Genomic DNA, 19,059 nt, shown 5'->3' with positions numbered 1-19,059 from the left:
GAGATAAACTCAACAGCGACCAGTCTTCAGATCTGAAAGTGAACTGTAAATTGAATTTAAAATGCAGCTGTGAACAATGGTCTTCCTGGAGCTGAGACTGGGGTTGATTGCAAACCAGGAAACACTCATTCACCTGAGATGTCTGCATATGCATGAACGCAGCTAGAGACAGAATGGCGATTAACATTCAATCTAGGGTGTTTGGTGTGTCCGTATGAAGATTTAAGTGTTTTAAAATTATATACAACCTAAATGAAACACTGTCAGCCCAAACTATGAGTAAAGTCCTCCTTTGGAGGGTCAGACACCCTGAGCCAATAGGCTGTTCCTGGACTTATTTCATAATTTTCTGGCATAATTTACATATTACTATTTAACTATTTATGGTTCTATTACTATTTATTATTTATGGTGCAACTGTAACGAAAACCAATTTCCCCCAGGATCAATAAAGTATGACTATGACAATGCCATCATAGCCATTGAAATTGTATTGAGTTACCATTGATCTGAAGGGTATAAAAAAGTGATGTACTTTGAGCTTAGGAGGCCTCTTCTTCCAAGAGTGTCTCCAGTCTGACGCCTGCTTCTTGTTTTGCTGAATAAAGACCTCCAAATCACCAGTTTCAGAGTCTCTCCAGTGACTTCATTCACAGTCACCACAAAGAGCATCGAAGGAAGATTAATTTGTCACTCGTTTCATAGGACTGCAGACACATCATAGTAAAGAGGTCACCTAAATCTGTAAGGATGCCAAGATCACCACTTTTATTGTGAGATGTGTTACATAGTCTGACTCAAGCAATTGATGCATGTTTGCAGCATTGTGATTTGATTTTGCCAATTATTTCTGATGTACTTTCTGCTGTTGCTTACGTTACACTTTATATCATGTTTTCAATAAAAGGAAACTTACAATAGACTTGACTCATTTTTGGATAGTGGACAAACCAGTTGAAAATTATCTCTTGAACAGTTCTAGATAAATGATGACTTCAGGAACTTGGCAAGCTAACAATTATTCCTCATTACCATTCTGCACAGTGATCTGACCACACAGCAAGAGTGGATGAAAACGGTGGGATTGCCAAATGAGCCTGAAAAAAAACTTCATTGAAGAAAGTATATAAATAAAAGACAGCGTTTGAAAGGGTGTGGAGACAAAGTAAAGGAACTGGTTTTGTGAGACACAGGCTGACCAAAGAATAATGGTGAATATGAAGAGTTTCTGATGATTTACACCCTACAGTACATTAAGAGCAGTTCAGCACTCCTCAAACTGTCACTGATATGCTTCAAGAGAAAGGGTGTTGGTTTTACACTATTAAGTGGTGATGTCAAATGAACTTCCCAGTACATTCTTTTCCAGGATTTCAATATTTCTTTGTCTCACAGGAATGAAGGAAGTTTTAGGTAGAAAAAAAATCTCATCTAACTAATTGACCTCACATATTTTTGGTAATCACTTCCCAGAGACAAGATTAAAGGCATATTACAAGCTGGTGACTAAAGTATCAAAAAGGCAAATCAGGAAGAATACTTATGCCCAATGAAAAGGATCCTCAGCTTTGTATGTGGCGACATATATAGTATGAAATAGATTTTACTTTGAACTTTACTCAGGATAGCAAGATATAGAACTTATAGGTAAGGGGATTGGTTGGCTTAGTATTGGCATAACACTAATATGGAACTGTAAAATCAAACAACTTTTTTTTGTTAATATACATAATTTTGTTAAGATATTAACAATACAGTGGATTCCAATTAATTGGGTCATTGGTTAATCAGGGTAGCAGCTTATTTGGGACAACTCTGAAAGAACAAAAACAGATTAAGAAAATAGCCAGGAATCCCTAGTTTCTTTGGGACACTATGCCACTTAACTGTGACAAGAGACGGTCAGTCTCGTGTATTTGCGTAAGATGCTACACCATGCTCAGAGCGAACAGTTATGTCAGTTGCATGTGCTTGCGCTACGTTCTCCATTTGGACTGACAGATGCCGATTCAAAAAGCAGCGTTTTTTGTTAAACGCAAACACGAGGGATTCTGCAGATGCTGGAAATTCAAGCAACACACCTCAAACCAGGCAGCATCTCTAGGAAGAGGTACAGTCAGAGTACAGAGAGTACAGTCCTGACGAGGGATCTTGGCCTGAAACGTCAGTCCTGACTAAGGGTCTCGGCCTGAAACGTCGACTGTACCTCTTCCTAGAGATGCTGCCTGGCCTGCTGCATTCACCAGCAACTTTGAGGTGTGTTGCCTGTTTTTTGTTAGAAGTATTTTGAACCCTTGCAACAAAAAGATTTGACACTAGCCAAAAAAAAATTACCATGTTGGACCCAACTAAATGCCATCCATTTAACACCACCCATTGTCAGCTGCAGAGATAACTAGAGTGCCGAAATCTACAATTGCACACTTGATACATCAGCAAGATAAACTGCAGGAAGGGTGGATAACGTGAGGGATAACAAAGAACATCCCAAAAACTAAAGTGTGAAGATAAGGCTCCAGGTGTTGAAGAGACCCTCAGTCAATGATTTCTCATTGTAACGGGACAAGATGTGCTAATGCAAAAAAAAAGTCAGAAGAGCTAGGTAAGAAGCTGAGTTGTGAAGATTTTAAAGCAACAGATGGTTGGTTGTCTCAATGGAAATGTTGGCTCCACATTAAAGTCAAGAAAAGACACAGCGAGAAAGGTAGTGCTGATGCCGTAAGTGCAGAAACATGGAATTCTACAAAACTCCCCAACTTGCTTCAAAAATGTTGTGCTGATGATATCTACAATGCCAATGAAACAGTTTTAAAAAAAAAATTCAAGCCACGCTGGACAGTTCCTAATTGCCACTAACACACAACACTATCAGGTTCAAAGAAAGCAATGGATTGCATAACTGTATTGTGTTGTCATGAACTGATAAAAAAAATTGTTGCTTATTGGGGAAAGCATTAAACTTTGATGCTTTAAGGAGCTAAGAATGTGTAGTTTACCAATTGCGTACTATGTCAGCATATACTCGATGAATTCCTCTGTCGGTAACTATTACACAGTTTTATAGTACTGCAGTAATATTGGTAGTGTTCCAATATGTTCTATATTTCATGAAATTACATTATAGACTACTCAGTTACAAGGTAGTTTTTTGACCTTTTTTTTAATACCTTTTCAACTATTTCTATGAAACATTGTATAATTGGGACAGCAGCTTAATTGGATCAAAAAGTACTGGTCCTGATCTGTCCCAATTAACAGGAATCCACTGTAATTGAAATTTAGACTTTCAATAATAATCAAACTTCAACCATCCATAAATGAACAAAATATGCCTCCAGTGATAGAGAACTTTGTGAATTTACAAATTACTTCTCTTCTTCCCCATGTTACTTTTGATAAAGAAATATCTAATTTGCCTTTACATAAACTGATGTGAACATGTCCATTGTCTCCAATGGAATCTTTTTCAAAGATCATTTTCTTCTTTTTTCCCCAAAGATCAATCACATATTCTCAGATTTCTTCTATCACGTTTTCCAAGCAAGATAGTAACCACGTTGCAAGTCCCTGAAATTTCAAAACATGTTGCAACATCAGATGTTGCATCCCATCTCTGACATGATAATATGTTTCACTGACAATGAGTGGCTAAAGTATTTCATTACCCAGCACTAATATACAGCACAAACAAAAGTAATTAGAAAATGCCAAACCCTTTTCCAGGCTGCAGACGTGATGGAACGTTGGAGCACACTCAGTAGACTAATTCTGCCTAATTGGTCTAATTCTGCTCCTATACCTTATCATCTCGTACAGAAGAAAAGCTGAAGAAATTCTTCTGTTTAAGACAATCAGGGTAATTTTGCAAACTGACAAAGTGATAGAATACTGGATGCATCAAAATGCTGGTGAATCATGGCAAATTTGCATTTAAGGGACATCTGACGAGGACGTTTTTTTAAAAAATGAAACGGAGAAGTCTTCACTCTAACAGCATGCTCCTGTTAGAGTGAAGAGTAAACCTGGCATGACTAGGGAACCCTTATTCCTGAGTGCTATTAAGGTCCTATGAGGGAGAAAACAGGAGGCCTTCGTCAAGTATAGACGTGAGATCATGTAGATCCCTGCAGCAGGAGCAGGGCACGTCAGATTTCTTTGACAGAAATTTAGTCCTGAAGAGGAGTCTCAGCCTGAAACATCAATGGTTTACTCTTTTTTTTAATAGATGCTGCCTGACCTGCTGAGTTCCTCCAGCAGTTTGTGTGTTTTGCTTTGATAGATTAGCTGTAGTGATGACCTTTATTTGTCACAAGTACATTGAAACATCCAAACACATAGCGAAATGCGCCATTTTTCATCAACAACCACCACAGTTCAAGATTTGTGCTGGGCCAGCCCACTAGAGTCGCCATGCTTCCAGCACCAACACAGCATTCCCACGACTCAATAGCCTTACCATAACCTCTTTGGAATGTGTGAGGAAACTGGAGTACCCACGTAGTCACAGGAAGAACATACAAAGTACAGCAACAGCTAGCGACCACCGAGATAGTAAAGAAATGGTCTCCAGTGACCTTCGAGGCCTTGAAGGGCTGCTTTGAGGCTACTGACTGGGACATGCTTTGTGAAACTTATGGGGAGGACATTAATGGACTTACTGATTGCATCAATGGCTACATCAACTTCTGTGTGAACTACCATCAAGGACTGTTCACTGTTTTCCTAACAACAAACCACTGGTCACCAGTGATCTAAAGGCTCTTCTCAAGTACAAAAAGAGAGTCCTTAGATCAGGAGACAGGGAGGAATTGAAACACGTGCAGAGGGGGCTAAAGGAGAAGATCATGGTGGTTAAAGAGGAATACAGGAGAGAGCTGGAGGACAAGCTTGGGCAGAGTAGCTCACGGGAGGTGTGGAGAGGCATGAAGAACATCACTGGTTTCAATCAGCCTAGCTGTAGAGCCTCAGAATGCGGCCATGAATGGGCTAATGAGTTAAACCAATTCTTCAATAGGTTTGACAATTACCCTACTGTTCTCACTCCCCTCAGCACAGCTGCCCAGATGCCGAGGCAACCAATGCTCCCTCAGCACAATGCCTCCCCTCCTCACCCCTCCAGTTCAACACAGGCTGCCACTGTCCACATCCCCTCCTTGACCTGCACCTACCATCCACACCTCCACACACTAACTGCTATCGTCCCAATCATGCCCTCCACCTAACCCCACCTTCCACCAACTCCCCAGTCATCATGGACTCACCTTCGCTACTGAGCAGGTGGGAAGGGCTCTGGGGAAATTCAGACACGGCAAAGTATTGGGACCGGATAGTGTGAACCCCAAGGTCCCGAAGGAGTGAGCTACGCAGCTGTGTGGAATTCTCCCGCACACTTCTAATCTGAGTCTCAGCCTGGAACATGTCCTAACTGTCTTGGAAACATCGTGTGTGGTCCCAGCACCCAAGAAGGGCCAAATAAAAGTCCATCTAGTGGCATTAACCTCACACATCATGAAGACCCTAGAGAGGTTGGTCCTGGCTCACCTCTGACCCCTGGTCAGAACAGCCCTGGATCCTCTGCAGTTTGCCTACCCAGAGCACACTGGAGTCAACGATGCTGTCATCTACCTGCTGAACAAAGCCTACTCCCATTTGGATAAGCAGGCCTGCACTATGAGGATTATGTTTTTGATTTCTCAAGTGCATTCAATTCCATACAGCCCTCGTTGCTGGGAGAAAAGCTCCGTTCAATGCAGATTGGCACTTCCACTGTATTCTGGATAATGGACTACCCGACTGGCAGACCACAGTTTGTGCAGCTTCAGAGCCGTGTGTCAGATGTGGCCATAAGCAGCACTGGGGACTGTACTGGCTCCCTTCCCGTTCATCCTGTATACCTTGGACTTTAGATATAACACTGACTCATGTCATCTGCAGAAATTCTCTGATGACTCAGCAATAGTTGGGTGTATAAAGGGAGGACTGGAGGATAAATACCAGGCTCTGGTGGAGGACTTTGTCAAATGGTGCAAGCTGAATCATCTGCAACTCAACATCAGTGAGACAAAGGAGATGGTGATGGACTTTAGGAAGACAGAGCCTGCACTGGTCCCTGTTACTATTGATGGGTGCACCTGGATGACAGACTTGAGTGGCGTGACCAACACAGAAGCTGTGTACAAGAAGGGCCAGAGTAGCCTCTACTTCCTGAGGAGACTGAAGTCCTTTGGAGTATGCAGGCCTCTCCACATTTTCTACCAATCAGTTGTTACCAGAGAAATCTTCTAATTGTTGGTGTGCTGGGGCAATGGCATCAACACGGGTGACAGCACCAGGCTCAATAAACTGATTAGAAAAGCTGGCACTGTTATAGGAGTCAAACTGGACACAATGGAGACCATGGTAGAACAAAGGACCCCAAGAAAAATCCTGGCAGTTCTGGGCAATGTTTCTCACCTTCTGCAGGCCACCTTGGCTGAATAGAGGAGCACTTTTAGTAATAGATTAAGACAACTGTGCTGCTCCAAAGAGCGCTATACGAGGTCATTCTTACCCTCGGCCATTAGGTTCTATAATGAGTCAATCGATAGCTGGGGAAGTGATGACCCCCTCCTGTTAGTCTGTTTAAAGTAACTTATTTTTTTTACTCTTTCTTACAAGCGTTTGTACTTCTCTTCTAATATTTGTATATCTGTGCACTCGTAATGCTGCTGTGACAATGTAATTTCCTTTGGGATCAATAAAGTGTCTATCTATTTACACACTCCCGACAGAGAGCAGTGGAAATTGAACCCCAAATGGTGATTGCCAGCGCAGAAAAGCAATTGCTCTAACCACTACGCCACCATGCTGCCTAAGATTAAGGGGAATCTTAAGAAATTCGATAATTACAGTAAGAGCAAAAAAGATCCCCTGATGAATCAATGGGTTTATCTATGTATGGAGCCATGGGAGATGGGTGAGGTATTCAATACCAATTTCTCATGTGCTGTACATAGAAAACATCATGGAAGTCAAGGATTTCAGAGAAGAGAACAATGATGTCTTGAAACATATCCACATTGCAAAAGGGGGTGCTGAAGCTCTTAAAGCACATCAGAGGTGGACAACACCCCTGGGTCTGACCAACTGTATCCAAGCACATTGTAGGAAGCCACCAAAGAGGTACTTGCATTACCTTTAGCCAGAGGTGAGTAATCAATACTGGCATGGTGGAAGGAGTCAGATGATGGAAGTGGAAGGCAGCTGCTCAGAATGAAGGCCTGTGAGAACTGGTATGCTGCAGGGATCGGTGCTGGGTTTAATGTTCCATGTCATCTCAATTATCAATTTGGATGGGTATATACATGATGTGATTACTAAGGATGCAAATGACACAAAATAAAAAAACAAAAACAGTAAAGAAAGCTATAAGAGTAAAGCAGGTTCTAGATCAACATGGAAAGGGGGCCGAGGAAGAGCAGATGGAATTTAACTTGGACAGGTGCAAAGTGTTACACTTTAACAAGTTAAACCTGGGGAGGGCTTACACGGCGAATGGCAAAGCTCGAGAGCAGAGGTTCCCAACCTTTTTTATGTCATGGATCAATACCATAAAGCAAGGTGGTCATGGACCCCAGGTTGGGAACTCCTGTTCTAGAGTGTTCTACTTTTCCCTAGAAGACACAACACAGGTAAACAGGGTAGTAGAAGCAGTATCTGACATGTCTGCCTTCATTGATCGAAACATTGAGTAGGGATGTTGTGCTCCAACCCTATAAGAGGTGGTAAGATCACACTTGGAGTATTGTGTGCAGTTCTGGCCAACTCCCAATAGGAAGGATGACATTAAACTAAAAAAGGTGCAGAGAGGATTTATAAGTATGGTACGGAGTCGGGATAAGTTATAAAGAGAGACTGGAAAGCTAGGGCTTTTCCTTAAGAATGTAGGAGGAATGGAACACAATCATCATCATTATGTGCCCTTTCATATGATTTACAATGATTGTTCCTGGCAAATTTTTCTACAGTGGTTTGACACTGACTTCTTCTGGGCGGTATCTTTACAAGATGGGTGGGGGAGGAGGGAACCTCAACTCAGACCATGAGAGGCCTGCGTCAGGCATTTTTATGGCTTACAGGGCATAAGATGGGTGACTGCAGCCATTATCAATACTCTGCAGAGACTGTCTGCCTGGCGTCAGTGGTCACATATCCAGGACTTGTGATATAAACCAGCTACTCAAGCAACCATCCACCACCTGCTCCCATGGCTTCACATGACCCTGATCCCAGCTAAGCAGGTGCTACACCTTGCCCAAGCAGGCTAGCAGAGGGAAGCAGTGCCTTGCACCTCCTTTGGTAGAAACGTATCTCCATCCCATCACCCAAAAGAGAAATGCAGGAATGACCTTACAGAGGTATATAAAATCATGAGGGGCGGAGATAAAGTGAATGGTCACCATCTTTTTCCCAGGACAGGGGAGTCCAAAAGTAGAGGGCACAGATTTAATTGAGGGGCAGAAATGTAAAGGGGATTTGAGGGGCAACTTTTCCACACAGTGTGCTGGTTTTGTGGAATGAGCTGCCAGAAGAGGGAGTAGAGGAGGCTACAATTACAATATTTAAAAGGTACTTGGACAGGTACGTGGATAGGAAAGGTTTAGAAGGATGAACAGGACAAATTCAGAACCAGTGGGCCTGTATCTGAGCTGTATAACTCTACACTCTAAATATCCATGAGTAAACACGAATACTTATCAGCTCAGTTTGTATACGAGAATTGGCATGAGTACTATACCAAGAATACCCCATACTGAGGAAAGTTGTTTTGGAAGAGAGGAAAACAGAAATATGAAAAAGACATTATTACAGAGAATAAAATCATATTTTACAGACAGGATGCAAGGATAGTGTTACGTTTTGTAACTCCAAAACATAAAACTAATTGAAAGGAAACATGGAGCCTGAATGCATGTCTTAGTTCCATCTTTACTTGAAATGAGCGCGCACGGATGCAGTGGTGCCACGATGGTGTATGCCATTCTCGTACTTTGACGCGTAACCCGTAATGAATTATTAAAATACATAAGTTTAACCAAATAATACATTTACAATATTACTCAAATATTACTGAAACATAACAGAAACATTGACGGTTTATTCCCATCCATAGATGCTGCCTGACCTGCTTAGCTCCTCTAGGACATTGTGTGTATTGCTTAATTATGAATTCAGATGGAGTTTAGCAAGAGTACTGCTTGTAAACAGAAACTCACAATACTTGATAGCAATTCTATAGCAAAACGTCAACAAATGGTGAAAATAACATTAGTGCAAATACCTGATTTGTTTTTCAGCCATTTAATTCAATACCCTGGTCTTCTGTGAAATAAAAATATTCTTCAGCTTGACGTTAAATTCTCAAAGTTCTGGAGATTTGTGCAGTCACGCAGAGAGTGGATGTTATCTAAACTCAGTCACCTGCAAACAGAATGGAGCTAAATCAGAACCTTATGTAAACACCAATTGTACACAACCTTCTGAATGTAAAATGTTGCACCTTGCACATTCTCTGTGGAGTGTGTACCAAGTTATAGTATATATTGCTTGTAAACAGAAACTTTCACTTTATGATGGAAATACACTCTGAATCTACTTCCGATCACATGCCGCTTTTATTGGACAGTATCCTGATTGCCAGCTGGCCCATGGTGCGGTACACTGCTTTGTAAAGACTGAAAACAAAGGGAGAATGTATTGTTATTCTTTGTCCATCACATGTTTTACAAGGTTTGCCAATTAAACAAGCTCAGAATCTGAATCAGGTTTAATATCACCAGCAGAGAAAATCTGCAGATGCTGGAAATCCAAGCTAAACACACACAAAAAAGCTTGTGTGCGTTGCTTAATATCATCAGCATATGTTGAGAAATTTGTTGTCTTTGTGGCAGCAGTACAATGCAATACATGATAACAGGAAAAAACATGAATTACAGTTAGTATATACTGTATACGTATATATACTGTATAGGTGCAAAGGGAGGAAACAAACAGTATTTTTCCTTTTGAAACTGGGTAAATACAACAACAGGACTAATAGAAAGAGGACTCCTTCCTAAGTGCTATGTACCATTAATTGAAACTTGTTATTGCCCAACTATACATAGGAGGGGTGATTGATAAGTTCATGGCCTTGAGGTAGAAGAAACCTAGCATAATTTATTTTTCAACATGGTCCCCTCCTACATGTACACACTTAGTCCAGGGGTTATAAAACATACGCATCCCTCCTTTATAGAAATGGTCCACAGCAGGGGTGATTGATAAGTTTGTGGCCTAATGTAGAAGGAGATGAGTTATTAACTTCAAACTTTCTGCATTATCACTCAAAGATTTGAACTGCAAGTGCATGTAACGAGAGCATCCTGGACCTCCAGGTGGTCCACAGCAGGGGTGATTGATATGTTCATGGCCTAAGGTAGAAGGAGATGAATTAAAACGCTCTTGTTAGATGCACATGCAGTTCAACTCTTTGAGTGAAAATGCAGAAAGTTTGAAGTTAATAACTCATCTCCTTTTACCTTAGGCGACGAACTTATCAATCACCCCTGCTGTGGACCACTTCTGGAGGTCCAAGACGCCGACTTCTACAAAGAAGGGATCCGTATGCTCCACGACCGCTGGACGAAGTGTGTAAATGTAGGAAAAATAAATATGCTAGGTTTTCTAAAATTGACTCCTTCTACCCGTGACTCCTTGCCACGAACTTATCAATCACCCCTTGTATAAGAGGCAAACAAGATTTGTTTAAATACAAATGTTACAGCTACGTGGTCACTCCATAAAGATACAGAGACCATTCCCCTAACAAACCATGATTTCTCTGGAATGTCACTTCTGTAAGTGACCGTACAGATGATCATCTGCAGATTTTCTCGTGTTTGTGATAAATGGGAAACTTTGCACCAGGACTGTGATATTTAAATAGAGGACAACAAACAAAATATGGGGGAGGCACGGTAGCATAGCCGTTATCACACTGCAGTACAACACCAATAACCTGGGTTCAATTCCCACTGCTGCGGGCTTGTTGGGACGGATGGGCCTGTTACTGTGCTGTATATCTAAATAAATGAATGAATGAATGTGTATATATAGATAAATAAATAGATTGGGGGAAAAAGAATAAATAGATAAATAGGATGAAGAATGTACAGGCAGGAGGTAACAATTACAATTCCCAAACACAAGCAACCGAGTTTAGATTCTAATCCCAAACTACCAAGATTCTAAAAAACACATTTAGTAATGGAACCGGAATGTTCAGTGATCACAGAAATTAGGAATTAGTACTGGCTGGAAATTGCAGTGCAGCTCACTAAAAGATGCTGGAATGGTATTATTGGAGTTGAACAATTAACAGTTGGTCACTGTCCCACCAATCTTTAGGTATTTGTATTTCTGAGTTCAAGAAATAGATATGCTGTCCAATACTCCTTTCCCAATGCTGGGCTCAGGAAATGGTCAGCTACAGATCCAATTAGCATGATGGGAAAACAGTAGGGCTTACCATCACTCAAGGACTCATACATGACACAGCCAGGGGCAGAAAACTTAGGAAAGGAGCTCTGGCACTTACTAGGATAGGTGTGGAAATCTGGATGGCACTTCTTGCAAGGCAAGGAGATGTTGGTGGTGGTGGTGCTGAGGGTATCATATCCATTACAGTTTGGGAGGCTGGTTGTGCAATGGGAAGGAGTCAGTGAAATGAAGGATGGTAGTGTGCAAATATTCTACCAAATGCTGTTGCAGGATTAAGACCACTTTGTCCAGGAAGTGCCCAACAATCTACAGTCTTAGGACAACACAGTTATGTTCTACATGTAATGCTCTTAAAAAGCAGCATTCCACACAGGATGAAGTTTCTCTGTGAATTTACTCGATGGAAGTGTATCAGGATTGGAAGCACAACCTGCAACAGGAAATGTCCAAGCATATTCCACAACTGACATGTTCTGATCTGAATACTACTGCAAATACTATCTACCCAGGTTAACAGTTTCAAATTGATCCAACTCAGCATAATATAATTTGTTTACACACAACCTCCATTACACTGAGCAATGCTGATCTGATATGGCTGTCATGAATATAGAATGATACTATATAAACAAAGTACTTGAATACTGATGTGCAAAAAGGGATTATCCACTAATGTTGTCTCATCCAAGACTGTCAACAATTAGTACTGAAGTACAAAACCCACTGCAGGATGTGCAGAATTTGAATACAGTGTCCATAGAAGTTGGGGTGTGTAAAAGTGTGATGAGGCTGTCAGCAAAAAAAACTTGTTTACTTATATTTTTGGCAAATAGTCTCTCAACTTTTCCAGTCTGGCTCTCAAGTGACTTTAATACAAGGAATCATGGGTATTTATAGCACTGAAGGTAGCTATTGTGTCCACACTAGCCCAGAAACACCTACTTAGGATATTCTGTGCAGGATCATCTCAATTCTCAAATCTTGGTCCATTGCCTCATTGGTTATGGAACTTTATATACTCATCTAGGTACCTTCTAAATGTGCCAATGAGCTCTGTCTCTGCCACTCCTTCCCTTCACCATGGTGTACCATAGCTGCACAGTGCCACGCACAAAATGCACTACAGTTACTTTTGATTCCTCCAAAGAAACATCCCAAATTTGGCACCCCAAAGACAACAAGGATAGTAGAAGCATGCACACACCACTACCTGCAGGTTCCCTTCCAAAGAACATAACAACCCATCTTGAAAACGTACTGCCAGTCCATCAATATTGCTAGGCCTAAATCTTAGAACTCCCAGCGGCAAATGCACTTTCACAGGGATTACAGCAGATCAAAGCAGCAGCTGACCACACACTCACAGAACTTTGCAAAAGTGAAAGAAAAAGAATCCAATCTACAAGAATTTAATGCCGACATTACTTAGAACTAAATTTTTCATAACCTCATCGTAACAAGGACAAAGACAATTAGGGAGATTATCCACTTAAAAACTGCTCAATTTCAACAAAAGATACGCAATTACAAAACTGAATATCTGAAAGAATGAATCACTCTTCTGTGCAAGCTTGTTTGAGTCAATGATTAGACTTTTCATTTATGATCTAAATAGAAATTCATCTTGAGCTGAAGAATAATTAGCTATCATGTGAATGCCAACAAAGCAGCAGATTGTAAGGTAGTTGAGCCAAAGGAAATTAATGGGCACAACAGAACTTTAAAGAAATAATGGGAAAAAATATTAAAGTTTCCAACAAAATGACAAACTGCCAAAATTCTTAACACCACTCTTACACTATGTTCAAAGAATTTGGTATATACCATTTTATATCTACTAAGGCTCAAAGAACAAGCTGTAAAATATAGGACTACACAGAGAAACAACTAGAAAGGGAAAAGCTGGAGGATTCAAATCAAATCTATCCTCAATAATTTGTCATTATGCTAATTTTGATTCCTAACACCTTCTCTGTTAATGTTATGCAAATTCAGCATATTAACAGTCATGAAATACACAAGAGCAATAAGACATGGAAGCAGAATTAGGGCATTCAGCCCATCGAGTCTGCTCCACTATTCCATCATGGCTGTTCTATTATCACTCTCACCCCACTCTCTTGCCTTCTCTCTGTAATTTTTGACACCCTGATTAATTAAGGATTCACAAGCCTCTGCTATAAATATACTCAATGACTTGGCATTCACAGCTGCCTGTGACAATGAAGTCCACAGATTCACTATTGTCTGGCGAGAGAAATTCCTCATCTCTGTTCAAAATGGACGTCCCTCTCTTCTGAGGCTGTGCTCTCTGGTCCTAGATTCACCCACTGTAGGAAATATCATCTCCACATCTGTTCTATCTAGGCCATTCAATATTTGATAGGTTTAAATGAGATCCCTCCTCATTCTTCTAAACTTCAGCAAATACAGGCCCAGAGCCATCAAATGCTTTTCATAAATTAACCCCTTCATTCTTGGGATAATTCTTGTGACACTTCTCTCCTCCCCATGCCAGCACATCTTTTCTTTGATAAGGGGTCCAAAACTACTCACAGTACTCCAAGTGCCATCTGACAAATGCCTTATAAGGCCTCAACACTACATCCTTGCTGTAATATTCTAGTCCTCTCAAAATGAATGCTAGCATTGTATTTGCCTTCCTTGCCACTGACTCAACCCACAAGTTAACCTTTAGGAATTCCTACACGAGCACTCCCAAGTCCCTTTGCACCTCTGATTTTTGAATTTGCTTCCCATTTAGAAAATCGAATATGCTTTTATTCCTTCTGCCAAAGTGCATGACCGTACACTTCCTGACACCATATACCACCTGCCACATCTTTGCCCATTCTCCCAATCCTCAGTCCTTCCGCAGACTTCCTGCTTCCTCAACACTACTTGCCCCTCCACCCATCTTTACATCGTCTGCAAAATTAGCCACAGAGCCATCAGTTCTGTCATCCAAATCATTGACATATGACATGAAAAGAAGTGGTTCCAACACAGACCCCTGTGGAATACTCAACAGCCAACCCAGAAAAGGCCCCCTCTATTTCCACTCTCTGCCTATTGCCAATCAGTCAGTCTTCTATCCATGCTAGTATCTTTCCTGTAATTCCATGGGCTCATATCTTGCTAAGCAGCCTCACGCATGGCAGCTTGTTATATGCCTTCTGACAATCCAAGTAAACAACATCCACTGACTCTCCTTTGTTTATCCTGCCTGTTATTTCCTCAATGAATTCCAACAGATTTGACAGGAAATTATTCCCGTTAAGGAAGCCATGCTGACTTTGGCTTATTTTATCCTGTTCCTCCAAGTAACCCCAAAACATCATCCTTAATAATGGACTCCTAACATCTTCTCAACCACTGCAGTCAGGCCAACTGCCCTATAATTTCCCTTCTTCTGCTTCCTTCCATTCTTAAAGAGTGGAGTGACATTTGCAATTTTCCAAGTCCTCTGGAACCATTCCAGAATCTAATGATGCTTGAAAGATCATTACTAATGCCTCCACAATTTCTTCAGCTACCTGGGCCGTAGCTCATCTTGTCTAGGTCGTCATCTACCTAGTAATAGCTACAACACTTGCTTCTGCCCTCTGACACTTCTGAATTTCTGGCATACTGCTGATGGCTTCTATAGTGAAGGAAAGGAAAGGTACGTCGCATCCGGAGTTTCTCTGGTTAGCGGACGATTTCCCTCCACGCCTCTCTGACGTAGTGGGGAACCGCGTACAAGGCAAGTTACAGCAGTGGTTTGCCGTTGCCTTCTGCCGGGTGAGTTTCCAAACAGGTCACCAGCTCGTAACCCAGCACGGATGGAAAGTGTGCAGGGAAGCAGCTGGAACTGGATTCGAACTCCGGACCTTTCGCCCTGAAGTGCAACATTGATGCCATTACGCCACCAGCCAGGTCCTATAGTGAAGACTGATGCAAAATACTTTGTATGTTCATCCACCATTTCTTTGTCCCCCAAAACTAGCTCTCCTATGTCATTTTCCAGTGGTCCGATATCCATTCTTGCCTCTCTTTTACTCTTCATATATTTGCAAACACATTTGCTATGCTCTTTTATATTATTGGCTAGTTTACCTTCATATTGCATCTTTCCAGTTATTGTTTTCTCATTTGCCTTCTTTTGTTTTTTATAAGCTTCCCAATCCTCTAACTTTGCACTGATTTTTGCTATATTAAATGCCATCTCTTTTGATTTGATACTGCCTCTTACTTCCCTTATTTGCCACGGTTGGCTCATCCTCCCTTTAGAATACTTCATCTTTGGGATGTATCTATCCTACACCTTCCAAATTGCTCCCCAAAAACTTCAGCTATTGTTCTACCGTCATCTCTGCTGGTATCTCCTTACAATCAACTTTGGCTAGCTCCTTTCATAGGTCTCTGTAATTCCCTTTACTCCACTGTAACATTGACTTAGACTTTACCTTCTCCCTCTCAAACTACATGGTGAATTCTATCGTACAACGATCACTGTCTCCTAAGGATTCCTTTACCTTAAACTCCGTAAACAAATCTGCTGTATTACACAACACCCAATCCAGAATTGCCTTTCACCTGATGGGCTCGAACACAAGTTACTCTAAAAAGCTATCTCGTAGGCATTCTATAAATTCCGTTTCTTGGAATCAAGTACCAATCGGATTTTCCCAATCTACCTGCATATTGAAATCCCCCATGATTATCACAACATTGTCCATCTTACATGCTTTCTCTGTCACCCTATTGTAATTTGTACCCCATATCCTGACTACTATTTGGAGGCCCATATATGACACCTATCAGGAACATTTTACCCTTGCAGTTTCTTAACTCAAGTGATGGTGATGGTTCCTTTCAGTCAGTTAGTGGGGTGGTACCCCACTCTTCAGAAAGGAACAGCATGTGCATGAGTGGATTTTAGGTGAGTAGGGGGTTGCACAGGTCCAGACCCACCCTCTCAACATCCCCTCCCGGATCCAACGGCATGGTGGGGTCCAAGACGGCTGGGGGACCTTCTGTTGCGGTGAATGGCCAGACCAAGCTTCGATGCAAGGGATGCCCTTTCCGTGCTTCACAGCATGTGTTTGCTAGCTGGCCGTTGACCCTACGAGAGGGTTCATCCACCCTTTGATTCTACCCCTAAGGATTCAACATGGTCTGATCCTATGTCACCTCTAAGGATTTGATTTCTTTTTTTTTTAAACCAACAGAGCCACCCCGACTACTCTGTCTACCTGCTGGTCTTTTTGATACAAGGTGAATCCTTGGATGTCCCACTCCCAACTATGATCTTCTTTCAGCGGCAACTCAGTGATACCCACAATGTCGTACATGCCAATCTCTAATTGTATTGCAAGATCACCTACCTTATTTCATATATGTAGTGCATTCAAATATAACACATTTCAATCCTATAATCATGCTTTTTGATTTTGCCCCAATGGTTATACTTCCACTTAGCTCACTGACTGTAATTTTGTACTATTAACTGCTAGTCCTTTCTCATAGCCTCATTACACACTGTATCGACTTGTATACCAACTGCCCCATCCTCAGCCCTATCACTCCGGTTCCCATCCCCCTGCTAAATTAGTTTAAACTCTCAACAACAGCTTTAGCAAATATGCCCGCAAGGATATTGATCCCCTTCAGGTTCAAATGTAACCTATTCTTTTTGTACAGGTCATACTTTCCCCAGAAGAGATCTCAATGATGCAGAAACCTGAAACTCTACACCCTACAACAATTTCACAGCCAGGTAAGCATCTGTTAGAACATCTTATTCTTGTCCTCATAGCACTGAAACCCAGCTGTAATTGATGCTAATGATACAACTGCAGTCATTCAAAATCATTTAACTGAGAAAACCAGCCAGCACTGCAGGACAATGACATTACCGGGCTATTGCTTAACAATGCTCTATCAAACATGGGGAAATAGATCATTCATTCTATAGGAGAACTGTGAACTGTATGCTATACACCACTTCATGCTGAATTTGGTTTCTTATTTCAATTGCAATTTGGAGCAGTTTTTTAAAAAGTTTCTTCATGAATCGGGAAGCCTCACAATTAAATAAAACTTTGCAACTTCATGCAACTGAAGTAAAAAGCTATTACATTTGATTTATGGAGATCTACAAAGAGTGATTGGCAATAAGCCAGAGGCAACAAAGCAAAAAAAAACACTGGAACTAGCAGATTTGAATCCCATCTATTCAAACATTTATACTGCAGCTTTAAAAGAGCCTACTTACCCCAAAGGTTAGTATCCTATGATAATATGGCATATCATTTTTATTGGGAAAGCAATATAAGGGAGGATGTTTTTACTGAAATTGAATAATTTCCAATGCACACTTGGATGTTGCTTGCAGAATTTCACTGATCATATCTTACTTTACAAACTGGACACATTCTGTCAACTTTCCAAGCACAAGGCAGACTCATCGTACATTTTCTGTAAAGGATCATCTGACATTGGGCATTTTGTAGGGGAAAGAAACAAAAAGCGCTATTTTAAAGCTCACTGCGTCAAAAACTCAGTGTGGGCCACGGTGGCGGGCTGCCAGCTCTCTGCCAGCTTTGCGGTGCAACCATCTGCTTGTTTGCTGATGTGTGGAATCTGAGATGGACTGTGCTCATTCTGTTCTTTCTTGGGAAGGTACAGCTTGCTTTCAATGTCACCTCTTCCTGCTCACAGTCCACTAACCTACCTTATGGTCAGAATGGGCATCAGAGATGAGAAACTCATTAAGGGCAAGAGAAGAGCCCACTCCAGCTATATCTATCTCAGTAATTGCACAAGCATTCAGTTTGATCACAGGGAAAAAATAAACTCTATGCCCACGTAAGTATGTCTGATGGATGTATGCAGGATGTACTGCTTTTACACTGGAATGAAGAACACCATCTAGCTTTTAGAGTTTACGTTTATTGCACTGCAGCTTACCAGCAGTTCAACACAGTAAAAGATACACCCAGATCTTACAACTGGCAGCAACATTGGTTTGTTTTATCATTGCATGTCACCACTATGGGAAGAGTTGTTGGGAAGAAAAGTGGTCATTATACTTTCTCTTAGAAGGATTAACCCTCAATAATAATGATCATAATACAGAGAGAATCTGTATTTACTAGCAAGTACCTTTATTGGCTCAGGTCACAAGCACATGATTTTACATAACAGGATACATGGGGACACATCTACTAACTTTCCTTGACCCTCCATGAACAGTCAAAAGATGAGAAAAGGTAATCACTGGGAAAAGGAAGAGTCTACACTAGCCAGGCATTCCTAGCAGTCCCAATATGATCATCATGTGGGATCCTCCACATCCATGATGTTTGGTCTCTGGAGAGTTGTCGCTGCCTGTGCTCCCAAAATCCTCATTCTTATCCTTTTCCTTATCCGATCAATCTACAATGTTTCAATTTCTATGGCTCAAGGTTATCTGATCTGTGTCAAATTTTCATTGGATGTGGCCCAGGACTACAAGCAGTATTACTTTAAGATTCTCCCTTCAGCCTTGTGCCT

At 41.3% G+C, this 19,059-nt stretch overlaps 1 protein-coding gene across 5 annotated transcripts in view; it reads right to left on the bottom strand.

The window, feature by feature from the left end:
• slc25a22a (solute carrier family 25 member 22a) overlaps window positions 1-19,059 on the bottom strand; it is a 166,714-nt gene that overhangs the window by 89,027 nt on the left and 58,628 nt on the right. For all 5 annotated transcript variants that reach the window (XR_011887753.1, XM_072272269.1, XM_072272268.1 and 2 more), the window contains one exon: window positions 9,320-9,459. Coding sequence is in view for 4 of the 5 variants with exons in the window: in XM_072272269.1 (XP_072128370.1) it covers window positions 9,320-9,339 (20 nt within the window). In the remaining variant the exon portion in view is untranslated. The remainder of the gene's footprint in view (window positions 1-9,319; window positions 9,460-19,059) is intronic.

Source organism: Mobula birostris, chromosome 11, assembly GCF_030028105.1.
Source record: "Mobula birostris isolate sMobBir1 chromosome 11, sMobBir1.hap1, whole genome shotgun sequence".
NCBI lineage: Eukaryota > Metazoa > Chordata > Chondrichthyes > Myliobatiformes > Myliobatidae > Mobula > Mobula birostris.
The sequence above is the reverse complement of the archived record's forward strand: the minus strand, read 5'-3'. Positions and strand labels throughout refer to the sequence as shown.